This window comes from Mangifera indica, chromosome 4, assembly GCF_011075055.1.
Source record: "Mangifera indica cultivar Alphonso chromosome 4, CATAS_Mindica_2.1, whole genome shotgun sequence".
NCBI lineage: Eukaryota > Viridiplantae > Streptophyta > Magnoliopsida > Sapindales > Anacardiaceae > Mangifera > Mangifera indica.
In genome coordinates, this window is record NC_058140.1 from 14,194,225 (window position 1) to 14,205,971 (window position 11,747).

The window sequence follows — 11,747 nt, forward strand, 5'->3', positions numbered from 1 at the left end:
TATTTAAACCCTGACACGACTCCCAACTTAAACTCGTGTCAACAATGCTTTTCAAAATCCCAACAACAAAGAAAAATCGCTAAAAAGATAAATAAACATTTTAATCCACATAAGATATGATAAATGTAGCCCATGTGAACTTATACAATTTATACGAATTACATGGTTGAGAATTTATTCCTTTGTCGACTCATTGTAGTTGTTCGTTTCGGGATGTCGATAACTATTATGACTGTAAACAACCAAAAAGACTATGAAAAAGTTAGCAAAGACTCATATATTCATGTTTACATAAGCTAAATATGAAAACAAACAAATCAATTATTCCTACAAAGAAGATGCATACCTATATAATGCCTAAACCATTAAAATTTGGGTTTACATGTCTAGAATACCTTTAAAAAATATCCAGTTAAATCATACTGAACTATTTCAACATAATTTTCAAGCATAGTTTAATAAATAATATTACATGTATTCACTTTGAATATACAAATAAATATATATTTATATATCATTATATGATTGGGTGTTATTTTATCTTTTAATTTAAAATTACTCAATCACATAATGACACATACTAAATGTATATTTATTTATGTACTTAAAGTATATATACACACCGTTAAGAGATAGTTTGAGTAACAAAAAAAAAGTTTTATATATATATATATATATATATATATATATATATATATATATATATATATATATATATATATATATATATATATAAATGAGTTTAAGTATCTTCTCTTGATATTTCAAGATCAAATTCTCGACTTACCTCTAATTGGTTGATTTCGAAAGTCTCAAACTTGCATGAGAAACAATTATGTCTTATCTTACTGGTTTGTCTACCTTTTTTTTCAATTGGTGGGTTCTCCCCTCAAACCCATAGCCGGTGTAAACTCATGCAAGGAAAATCTATTTAAGTATCTTGTGTCTCTGTTGAACCACAACTCATTATTCGATGTCTCAATGTCCACCTCTCTTATAATAACATTAATTATGACATAATTTTGTGGAGAATTCGATAGGTCTAATGTTAGAAACCTACCAAAAAGACATCCAAATGACAAAGATAGGTGATAATCATTGTATAATATTAACCCCTTTGGAGTCCTCATATCACGTGACACTCTTGTCATTATCTATATATAAAACACCATAAGAGAAAATATAGTTTAATAGTAAATCATAATTATTATAAAAAAACACAACTCACATTATATTTAACCAAAAATGATATAAAAAAGAATTATATTTCAAATATAGACATTTTTTTATAACCACGGTCCACTGGTTAAACGTTGGAAACAGATAGACAATTGATTACAAACAGATAAAATTTAAATATATATATATATATATATATATAAATATATAAACAAAACATAATTTTCATTATACTTATATAACTGATTTCTTGTTTATGATTTTATAAGGATATAAATTATAGTTTGGGACTAATAAATTTAGTACCCAACGTTATTAATATAACAATAAAGTTATTATACTTGAAATGAGTGTCAAATTAAATATCAATCACATGATATTATATAATTAATATCTATATTTAGATATGTCAAATGGATTGAGTCAACCCAAAGTACAAAATTTTAGCTCGACCCATTATTATAGCGGTTCATGTTGTGAGCCTAACATTTAGGCTTGTGGGTCATTACTATACACAATATTATTTAAAAAATGAATAAATAAATAAAATAATAATTATACACAAATCGACTCAGCCCTATATACATAGCGTTAGGCCATGGGTCTTACGTATTTTGTGGGTTAGCCTAATCCAAAGGTCCACAACCATGTGGGCTTTAGACCCGCCGCATTAACGCCTCTATCTATATTAATACACATAGCATTACTATTAATATAAATATACATTCTATGTGTAATAATTTTGACTTTTAGATTACAAGAATAGATGTAATAATGGATTTTGAGTCAAACCAAACTTAAAGAACCAGTTTAATTTTAATTTAAATTTAGAATAGTTAGCTTAAGACAAAGGACTCATTTGACTTATAAAAAATAAATAGTAATTGAAAAAAAAATCATATGAGAAGAAAAGAATAGTCCGTGATATGAGTTTTCATTCAAATCAAGCTAAATTCGAAATAACTTTTTTTAAATTTAAATTCAACTCATTTGAGTGGAACAAGGATCCAAACTCAAACGGATAAGTAACATAGTTTTAAAAACCATATAAAACCAGTTAAATTATCATATGTTAATAAACTAATTTTGATTTGCTTAAAAATTGTTTTTGGCATTAGACTGATTTGCATATGATGGTTTTAACATTAGACCGGATAATAAATCGAGTTTGACTTGACCACTATAAAAAAAAATTATATTTTTTAGATTAATTTTTGAAACTCAAACCTAAACTTCAACTATTAATTTTATGAATATATACAATTCAGATTACATATTTAATATTAAATTATACAAATTATTTAAAATATTATTCTTAATAGTTATCCAATTCAATAATAGTCTGATTCAATCACCAATAAAACAGTCTCTTAAGTGGTTGGGTCAGACCATCCTTTTCACCGTATTGATGATTCATCCGCATCCGAAAACATTATAAGATAGAAATGCTAGAATACCACCGCATAGATATGCAATCAATTATATAAGATAATCACGACTTAGATTAGCCGATGTAAGAAAAATCAATATGAATTTAGGGCAACAGGCTGAGATTGAGCCTGCGGTAAACACACAAGCTTCTGACAGATGGCAGATGGGGGTTCTGGTTTTGAGAGTGAAGTCTCATCAAGTTGTAACGTATGAAACTCAGTTCAGTTCTGAATTTTTTTGGTAAGTTACTCAGTTCTGATTTTATGACAAATCTACAACCCCTTTTTTTTCACCACTTGATTTTAGACTTATAGCCATCAGTACGTTTCAAATCTCAACTCAACATTGTGCCTCAAATCTCACAAATCTTACTGAAACAAGAAGACGAAGAAAAAGCAGAGGCTAGAAACCAGGAATTCAAGAAGCAAAAATGTCAGATTACTTACCAGAAGAAGTCCTCATCGAAATCTTCCTCAGGCTTCCCGCGAAATGGGTGATGAACTCTAGGTATGTTTGCAAATCATGGTACTCTATGCTCACTGAACCCACTTTCATTTCTAATTACAACAACTTTCACACCCATAACAAAACTAATGATCGGATAATGGTGAGGCACTATGAGAGGTCCCTTTTGAAAGACATAGTCAAACTTCACCGTGACGATGACGGCTCATTCATCCCGGACGAAGAGCTAATTTTACCACTCGATGCCAGGCGTAGCCCTTATGCTATCATTGATTCATCTTTTGGCTTAGTGTGTTTGTATGGCTTCGTCTTTAGAACCCGCCCGAAACATATAGTTATATGGAACCCTTCTCTTGGCTTTTCCAAGAGAATTTTAGTTAAGCCCTTTGATGAAGATCATTTTGAAGAACCGATTTACGGATTCGGGTTTGACCCGAAGAGTAACGACCACAAGGTGGTGAGAATCTTGTACCATCAACAGCGCCGATATGTTGGTGAAGGCGTCGTCAAGAGTGTTGAAATTTATGCTTTGAATGTTGGCGAGTGGGTGGATATTTCTGGAAAAGCTGCACCTGGCTGTCTCATTAAGGATTCTCTGTCGAGGGCTTATGTGGATGGGGCGGTTTATTGGGTTGCGCAAATGAATGTGGGAGTTATTTCCCGCAAACTGGTGTTGTCCTTGTTTGATTTGAGCGATGAGACGTTTAAGACATTGGAAATGCCGGATGAGCTTAAGTGGAAAACGAAATTGGTTGAACAGAAGTTCCAAAACGAGCAGTTAAAAGTAGTTGCTATGAACAAGTCACTCAGTTTGGTGCACTTTTTTATACAGTGGACGAAAAGTCCTTCTTTTGATGGGTGTAACATTTGGATGCTCGTTGAAAATGGTGGCGCAAGAGGGTACTGGACGATAAAGTATAGAGTTGATCTCCGATTAGGGATCGCCAACGTTTTAGGGCTGAGGAAAAATGGAGAAGTTGTGCTAGTGGCAAGGCACACATATGAGCTGATTTGCTTTCCTATTGGCAGTAGAAAAATCAGATACTTGGATATGATTGGCGATTGGAGTACTTTCTACATGAACACTTACATTGAGAGTCTGCGTTTATATGAGAGAGGAAATCATGAGTTTATCAACAATTTTGATTCTTCCGCAGTGCCAGCAACCGGGAATGGCGATGAACTCACGGAGGCTTGAACTTACTGTCTTTCTTCAGCCATGTGTGTGCTATTGGGAATAATAAGTAGCAATATTTTTAGCTAGATTGTCGTCAGTTGTGTGTCATTTAATGTGTTTTAATGTAACAATTCTTGTGTCCTCTCTATAGGGTCAAAACTTTTCCCCATTGAACAAGGTCAAGATATAATAATAATCTGTGAAGTTTTTATGTTTTTAGTCAGTGTGAATTGTCTCTAAATGTATACTCCTGGGGGAGGACGTAATTTTGTGTTGAGCTTAATTCACTTAAATGAGAAATTTTTATCCCAATATTTGGTTTTAAAAAAAAAAAAAAAGACCGGTAGGATTTAGGATTTAAGATTTAAAATTCCACTGTTTTTTTTTTTTAAAGGAATTTACATTCTCATAGTTATGAAAATTTAATTACACTTTAAACTTATTGACGTAGATGCAAAAATAATTATTATTGATGATACGGTTTTTCGTCATTAACTTATATATATAATTTAGAGTTTTATATAAAATATGTTATGGTAATAGCAATTAGAGCCTAAGAAAACTCGGTGCACAATTTTTTTTTCTGTTTCGTAATATTAGAATTTTTATTTAAATTACACTGTAATACTATAAATTATATAACATTTCATCAATAAAATTGATTCAATATATACCCAATTCATAATAATTCGTCCTAATGAACATATGATTTATATAATAGCTGGATACTTTTATAAATTAAATTTCGCTGAAAAAGAAATATATATTTATGCCACTATTACAAAAAAAGAAAATATACCAGTGACTGTAAATTGGAATTACAACCTAAATTTACCAATTCCCAGCCACCAAATGCTCAAAAATTGCCATTCCGAAGGCAGTTTAATTTCTATAATCATACATATATTCTATTAGTAACCCATCTTTCAGAAAACAGAAAGCAAAATGGATGCATACATGTTGGCTATTTTACCACCACAGACCTTGATTTTGGTCTTTGGCTACCAACACTTTTATTCTTGTTCATCTTTTGTTTCTATACACGCAGCTTTTGCTCTGATTTTTCGTGGGGATTCACTTACTCAAACTTTATTGGTTTTATAATCACACCAGATTTCTTCTTCACCTGCAAGACTGTATTGGAGGAGACAAATGAGACATGTTATATGAGGAAAACAACCAATTGTCAACCAAGCTTCTGCAAAACTGTGTTTATACTGCGTTTTTTCGGTTGCATAACAAATAATACAATAAAAATCACCGGCCTTTTTATCCAACTTCTCACAGATAATGACATGTGAGGCGCGCATCCTTTCTCTTTTTAAAAGCTTCTTCCCTCTTCTTCTTTGCATATTTTCATGTTCTTCTACCATCCAAGAAGGTAGGTAAGCCTTTCTTTTGCTGCACATTTGTCCACTGTCCCCAACCCGGTAGTAGATGAGGCTTTTCAGGTACAGGATTCTCTTCATTCAGGACCTTGTCTTTATCTTCTCAAAATCATCAACCTCTACATCATCCCCCGCAAAAGCAAGACGAATAAGTTCTTGAGATGGAAGCTCATATGAGGTTTTTGGTTCGCGTGGAAAATGATGGTGCCAGACTTGGTCCAGCATGGCCACTGCCGTGCAGGCTCAGAGTGGAAGAATGACAGAATATACTAGAATTATTATTTTATTGTCCGATAATTCACTTTTATACAATACAACCAATGAATAAGGCCGATTAGCAGTACTATATCAGGCTCCAGCTCATGCTCTTTTGAAAGTTGGCCTCAGCTAAACGTAGCCCAAAAGCACATGAAAGTGAAATCTTAATGTATGTTACAAAAACGGAGGTAGTCAGGCAGACAACACTCTATTATAATTCTATTTCTAGTCTTACAATTAGTATTAATCTAAATACTATGTTTTATTGCCCGCACGATTAGATATATAATTAGATTTTAAATAATATATTATCATATAATAATTTTAATTTAAAATTACACATATAATAATATATTATCTGTTTAAATACTAAAACTTTATGACAGAATAATTTTTGCAAGTTTGCCAATGGGTTTCTAAGTTCTAACTTAATCCAACATAATTTGACACCATAATCATAATTATGCCATTACTATCTTCTAAACTTTTGTGCCGTTGTTGAAGAAAATTACAACCTCCAAAACCAAAACCAAAACCAAAAAGTATTAATAAAAGGCAACCAGCCCACTTCTTAAAAATTGCATTGGTAATCGTCTCAAGTCCAGGAGATTTTCAATGCCACAGCAAAAGTCAGCCATCCCATTCCTCAAAACCCCGCACCTATACACAATACACACATTCCCCAAAACACCCAAGATGACATCGCCTTCCACTTCTTATTACATTATCACTGTCACATCTATTCTTTTTAACACTTGAACGAAGTGTGAACTTTCTTAACCTCCTTTTCTGTCACTTCGTCTACATACATTTAACTTTTCTTCGCATGGGTTGTCAAGTCTGTTCAAGACAAAAACAAACACCATGTGCAGTAATAGTAAAGTTAAAACGTTGCATATTTTCTTTCACATCCATTCGAATCAGTGCTGCTTTGATGATGAACCATAGTTTCCCATGGCAGGTGACCAGAAATCTGCTCCGTTGCTGTTTGCCACGTGTACGGTGGATGCCACTGGTACCAGGCATAGCCCCCTGCTCTTCAGGTCCGTCCTCAATTCTTCATCTCCTCCGTTTTGTCCACAGTCCTATATATATATATATATATATTCACATCAATTGAGAGAGTCAAAGACAGTAGGAAAAGTGGGAACTAAAAACATTTCTACACAGTTGACTGTTGACTCACTATTGCCACCGTCAAATTTTCAATCTATTGGATCAAAAGAGGGACCCATTATGGCCCTGCTTTCACATATTCAGGCGAAATTATACGTGGAACCTTAGCCGTCCACTACAAATTGAAACTTGAAATAGGCAATTTGGCATGACCTGGTAGAGATCCTACTGTTGATGCATGTGGACCATTATGCATAAAATGGAAGCAGTAAAAAACAAAAAAGAAAAGATGTTTCACGTTTCTGGGAAAATCTTCATCCGATCATCGGTAGTTGGTACTTACAGGTAGGTGGTGCTGCAGGTACGGCGAGCAAAGAACCTGAACCTGATCGTGCAGGAATCTGATATAACCCATCGCTTCATGCAGCACTGACGCTGTATCCGTCTGCATGTAATACCATTTCAAACAACATTGAAATGATCAAATTTGTTCCATGCAATTAAATAGAAAGAAATTGTACCTTGCCGAAAGGTGAAACAAGCTGCTGCAATGCTGCGATTCGTTCTCCTAGCTTCTCTTTCCTCACCTGTCATTCCAAAAGAAATTCAAAACTGAGTACATAGGGTATATATTTGTGTATTTATGAGACATATTTAAGAATTAAGACCTTTGCATGGCCACTAGATGAAGGGGAGTTTTCTGCTTTTGTCTTTTTACTGGTTTTCTGAGTGATCGCTGGTGTTCCGGTTATGGTGCTTGAGCATTGAACTGCTTCTTTGCCAGACCCATTTCGTTTTCTCTGAGAAAATAACAAAAAAAAACTATAAAATAATCCAAAATGTAAACTTTATGAAGCTACACCTTCCAGACACTTACATTAGACTTGGAATATTTAGTGTTGGCACTGCTGTTATTCCCGGAAGAAGTAGAAGAAGAATCATTACAAGTGACATCAGATTTTTGAGGAGTAGTTCTAGTAATACTCTCACCACCATACAACATGATTTCATCCTTTTCATTTTCTCCATAGTTACCAAAACAAAGCATTTTAGGAGGCTTTTCATGAGAAGAAAAAGGCAAGGAAGACGAAAAACAAGAATAGTTAGTAAAAGTGTGTTCCATATCGAGACCCAAAACGACATCATCCGAGAATAACAACTGAGAGAAACTGGTAGTGGTGCCTTGGTCCCTGTCAAATCCGCCATTATCGGCCATTACAGAACAAACCCAGATGCAGAAAAGCTAAGCGGAGTCAGGGTTTGTTAGGTTTTAATTAAGAAATAGAGTGTGACCGTGGGGAGAGAGAAATGAGAGGCGTTGTGTACAGAGAGTACATGTGTGTTGTTATGACTTAAGAGCAGCAGCCGTTACAATAGAGGAAGTATTACGGTTTTCTCTAGGTTTAGGCTTTGGGTTTCGGCTTATTTCAGTCAAACCCACCAAGCCCGAGAAAACCGTGGTTTCGCTCTCCAAAGCATTGTTGCTTCCTTATAACCGGTTTTTGGCCCTCAGTTCAGTTACCCACCGCCGATTCACTCACCTTTTTTTTTTTTTTTTTTTAAAGTCATATTTTTTTAAATTAAATCAATATATTAAATATATCAAATTTTAAGTATAATAATTAGCCTCCTGATTATTATACTTAAGTGAGATTTTTAAAAAAATTAAATTAATTATATTGAATAGATTAAATTTTTAATATAATAATTAATTTTATAATTATTATATCAAATATATTAAATATTTAATTTTAAAATATTATTAAATGATTCAAACTTATTTTTTTATACAAAAAATAAATTTTCATTACTCCCCAAACAATTTCTTAAGGACATTTTATGGGGCTTTTATAAGTCTTGGGTTGGGGCAATTTATATTTTCTGTAAACTTAATACTTTTATTCATTTATAGGAACCTTTATTATTACCACGTTAAAATATAGATATATCCAATCAAAAGTATAAATTGTATCAATTAGCTAAAAATTAAATTTCTTAAATGTTAATTATATTTTTCAGAACTATTAAAAAGAAAATTGCAGAAAAGGCTATTAAATTTTCTCCAGTTTCACACAGCGGAGTGACAGCGTGTTCAGGTCGGAACCACTACTCACGTGCGTGAGACAAGTCTAAGTGGAGGAGGCTTCGGTGATTTCGGAGATGTAGGTTGCTAGGAATTGTTTGTGCACGTGTATGACTGTTACCAGGAAAATCATACAGGATGTGAACGAGCTCTGAGGCCCTGATGATGACGTATACATAGTGCCCGAATGACCATTTCCATCGAACTTCGCTAAGGATAATAGCTAGGTAAAAGATTTAATTTCGGCCAAATGACTATTTCCCACCCAAGGTTTGATGTTTTCTCAAAAGTCCTCCTTTTAACTATGGAAACACCAAATACCCACCTATGACCGATTAGATTTAACCAAACCCTAACGGTGGTAGTAAAATCGTTATTTTTGCTATAATATTAAAAATAAACTAAAATAGAATCTAATTTTGCCCTCCTAAACTTTAAAAACTAAAATTTTCAGCCTAAGTTTTAAAAAATGGCAGTTTCACCCTAAAATCTCCGACGACCATTCCTCCATTGTCGACAAGCAGCTGACGAATGCTTTCCTCCTATTTGGAGGCTCGATCGGCGTCGAAAACGCCTTGGGAGACGAAGAACTTCGTCTGGGGAGACCAAGTTTTTCGTCTCCCAAGGCGTTTTCGACTTCGATCGAGCCTCCAAATGGGAGGAAAGCATTCGCCGGAAGGAGAGGCTGCTTCGGGAGGGAGAGGCCTTCGACAATGGAGTCAGAATGGTCGTCGGAGATTTCAAAACAAAACCTTGGGTGAAACTGTCATTTTTTAAAACTTAGGCTAAGGGAAAATTTTTAGTTTTTAAAGTTTAGGGGCAAAAAGAGATAAAATTTTTAGGCGTTAGGGTTTAGTTAAATCTAACCGGCCATGGGTGAGTATTTGATTTTCCATAGTTAAAGGAGAGACTTTTGAGAAAACATCAAACCTTGGGTGGGAAATAGTCATTTGGCCTTTAATTTCCTCCCAAACCATTTATTTAACCTTCCTATCCATGTTAGTACAATCAACGTTGCAAGAAAACAAAAAAGAAATGATAGGTAAATTTTACAATTTTTACACCAATCAAGTAAGAAGAGAAGACCGGAAGAACATTGAGAGTTTTAAGTTGCTTCGGTGGAATATTTGAATTTTTAATATTTCACTGATATTAACAATAAGAAAAGAAGATGAAAATTACTCTACTATAAACAATGAAATTGGTATGAAGACTAGAGTTTAAAGGGCTTTTGATCTCACTTAATTAAATAAAATTCAATTGAATATTTAATGAGATCTTGAATATTTTTACCTAAGTTGAAAGTTTAATGAAAAATAAGATGCACATGTATATCTTCAAAGTATGTAATTTTCTGTTAATCATTAAAAATGTTGAAAAATCTCTTTGTATTGATGAATTTCATTAAATGGATTTGAGATTTCTAAACTCGATCTCAAAAATGTAAGTTATGGTTATAATTAAACCATGTAAAAATCGTTGTCTCTTCTATATTTATTGCTCTTTTATATATTTTGTTGCATAGGTCATCTAAAATATAATTAACTTTATTACATATGTAAACCATGTTCACAAATTGTGACCGTAACTCAATTGGTATGATTAGGTTTTGAATTTTCTATATTTAATAAATCAATTCATTAACTGGTTTTATACAATTTTTTTTTTTTTTTTCGTTAATTTTAACCATCTTTATAATAAATATATTCCGTAAAGGTAGATCAATACAAGGGCTATCCATATTAGATGAAATTAACTATCCATATTGAAAGTCAAGAACAAGGCTCTCTTAAAAACTATTGAGAGAAAGTATGAATTTTTGTAATTAATATATGATCACCTCCCAAATCAAATGAAATTAGTTGAAAATTGTCAGATCGATAAAGATGCATGGCAGAAGAGTGTGATTAAAAAAAAAACGGGGCTCGGCCCATGCAAGTCTGCCATGGGTAACTTGTCAAACCCTCTAGAAGGCCCAATCCAAAGATCAATCCAGGCCTTACGTGTGTAGACAGACCAAGCCGGATTCTATCTCCAAGGGCCCGGTCCCTGTAGGCCTGGACCCTTCCAAAGACCGGGGCCGTGTGCTCAGTTGCCAAGCTATACATAAAATAAGATAATGCAGCTGTCCCTATACATAAAATAAGATAATGATAAATACAAAATAGCAATTTAAAATAAGAATAGTTTAAAGGAATAAAATTCGAATAAGAATCTTGTTTAAGTAACAGTACTGTTGCCCCGTTTTCCAATGGGCATCAGCATCGACAATCGACACCCTGATTTTTTGCCTACAGATATGGAATCATACCATCTGGTATCAAGACACAATTCACCTACTCCATCTATTATCTTAATTTTTTATTACTTTTCTTTAAAATTATCTCATTCATTAATTTATAACATATTTATGATTTTTTTTTAGGGAAATCATAATTTAAAATTAATAAAATTATACATATATTTTTTAATATATAATTTAAATATATCAATAATATATTATTATTTAATTAAATAAATTTAAATTAAAAATAAAATATTACTTAATTATATAATAATAATATGATTATTTCTTCAAAAGAAAGAAGATTAAAAAAATAAATTATATTAATTGTTATGATATTATAAAAAAATTATTGCCATCGTATGG

At 32.8% G+C, this 11,747-nt stretch overlaps 2 protein-coding genes across 2 annotated transcripts; one reads left to right on the plus strand and one right to left on the minus strand.

The window, feature by feature from the left end:
• Window positions 1-2,673: 2,673 nt before the first annotated feature.
• On the plus strand, window positions 2,674-4,471 carry LOC123213772 (F-box/kelch-repeat protein At3g06240-like). The gene is made up of 2 exons (XM_044633309.1): window positions 2,674-3,117; window positions 3,199-4,471. Exons 1-2 carry the CDS (start codon window positions 3,041-3,043, stop codon window positions 4,271-4,273), a joined length of 1,152 nt encoding a protein of 383 aa, XP_044489244.1. The 5' UTR covers window positions 2,674-3,040; the 3' UTR covers window positions 4,274-4,471.
• Window positions 4,472-6,443: 1,972 nt separating this feature from the next.
• Window positions 6,444-8,458, minus strand: LOC123213773 (transcription factor bHLH113-like). Its single transcript, XM_044633311.1, has 5 exons — window positions 7,892-8,458; window positions 7,683-7,814; window positions 7,536-7,601; window positions 7,358-7,459; window positions 6,444-6,983 (listed from the first exon to the last, which is right to left on the minus strand). Exons 1-5 carry the CDS (start codon window positions 8,228-8,230, stop codon window positions 6,819-6,821), a joined length of 804 nt encoding a protein of 267 aa, XP_044489246.1. The 5' UTR covers window positions 8,231-8,458; the 3' UTR covers window positions 6,444-6,818.
• Between the last annotated feature and the right edge of the window lie 3,289 nt (window positions 8,459-11,747).

What these genes read in the sequence shown, in the direction of transcription:
- LOC123213772 (XM_044633309.1), top strand. Translation starts at nt 3,041, where the DNA reads ATGTCAGATTACTTACCAGAAGAAGTCCTCATCGAAATCTTCCTCAGG. An exon ending in AAATGGGTGATGAACTCTAG is followed by an intron (nt 3,118 to 3,198) that starts GTATGTTTGCAA and finishes CACCCATAACAA; the next exon opens with AACTAATGATCGGATAATGG.
- LOC123213773 (XM_044633311.1), bottom strand. Translation starts at nt 8,230, where the DNA reads ATGGCCGATAATGGCGGATTTGACAGGGACCAAGGCACCACTACCAGT. An exon ending in CATCTAGTGGCCATGCAAAG is followed by an intron (nt 7,602 to 7,682) that starts GTCTTAATTCTT and finishes TTGGAATGACAG; the next exon opens with GTGAGGAAAGAGAAGCTAGG. An exon ending in TTGTTTCACCTTTCGGCAAG is followed by an intron (nt 7,460 to 7,535) that starts GTACAATTTCTT and finishes TATTACATGCAG; the next exon opens with ACGGATACAGCGTCAGTGCT.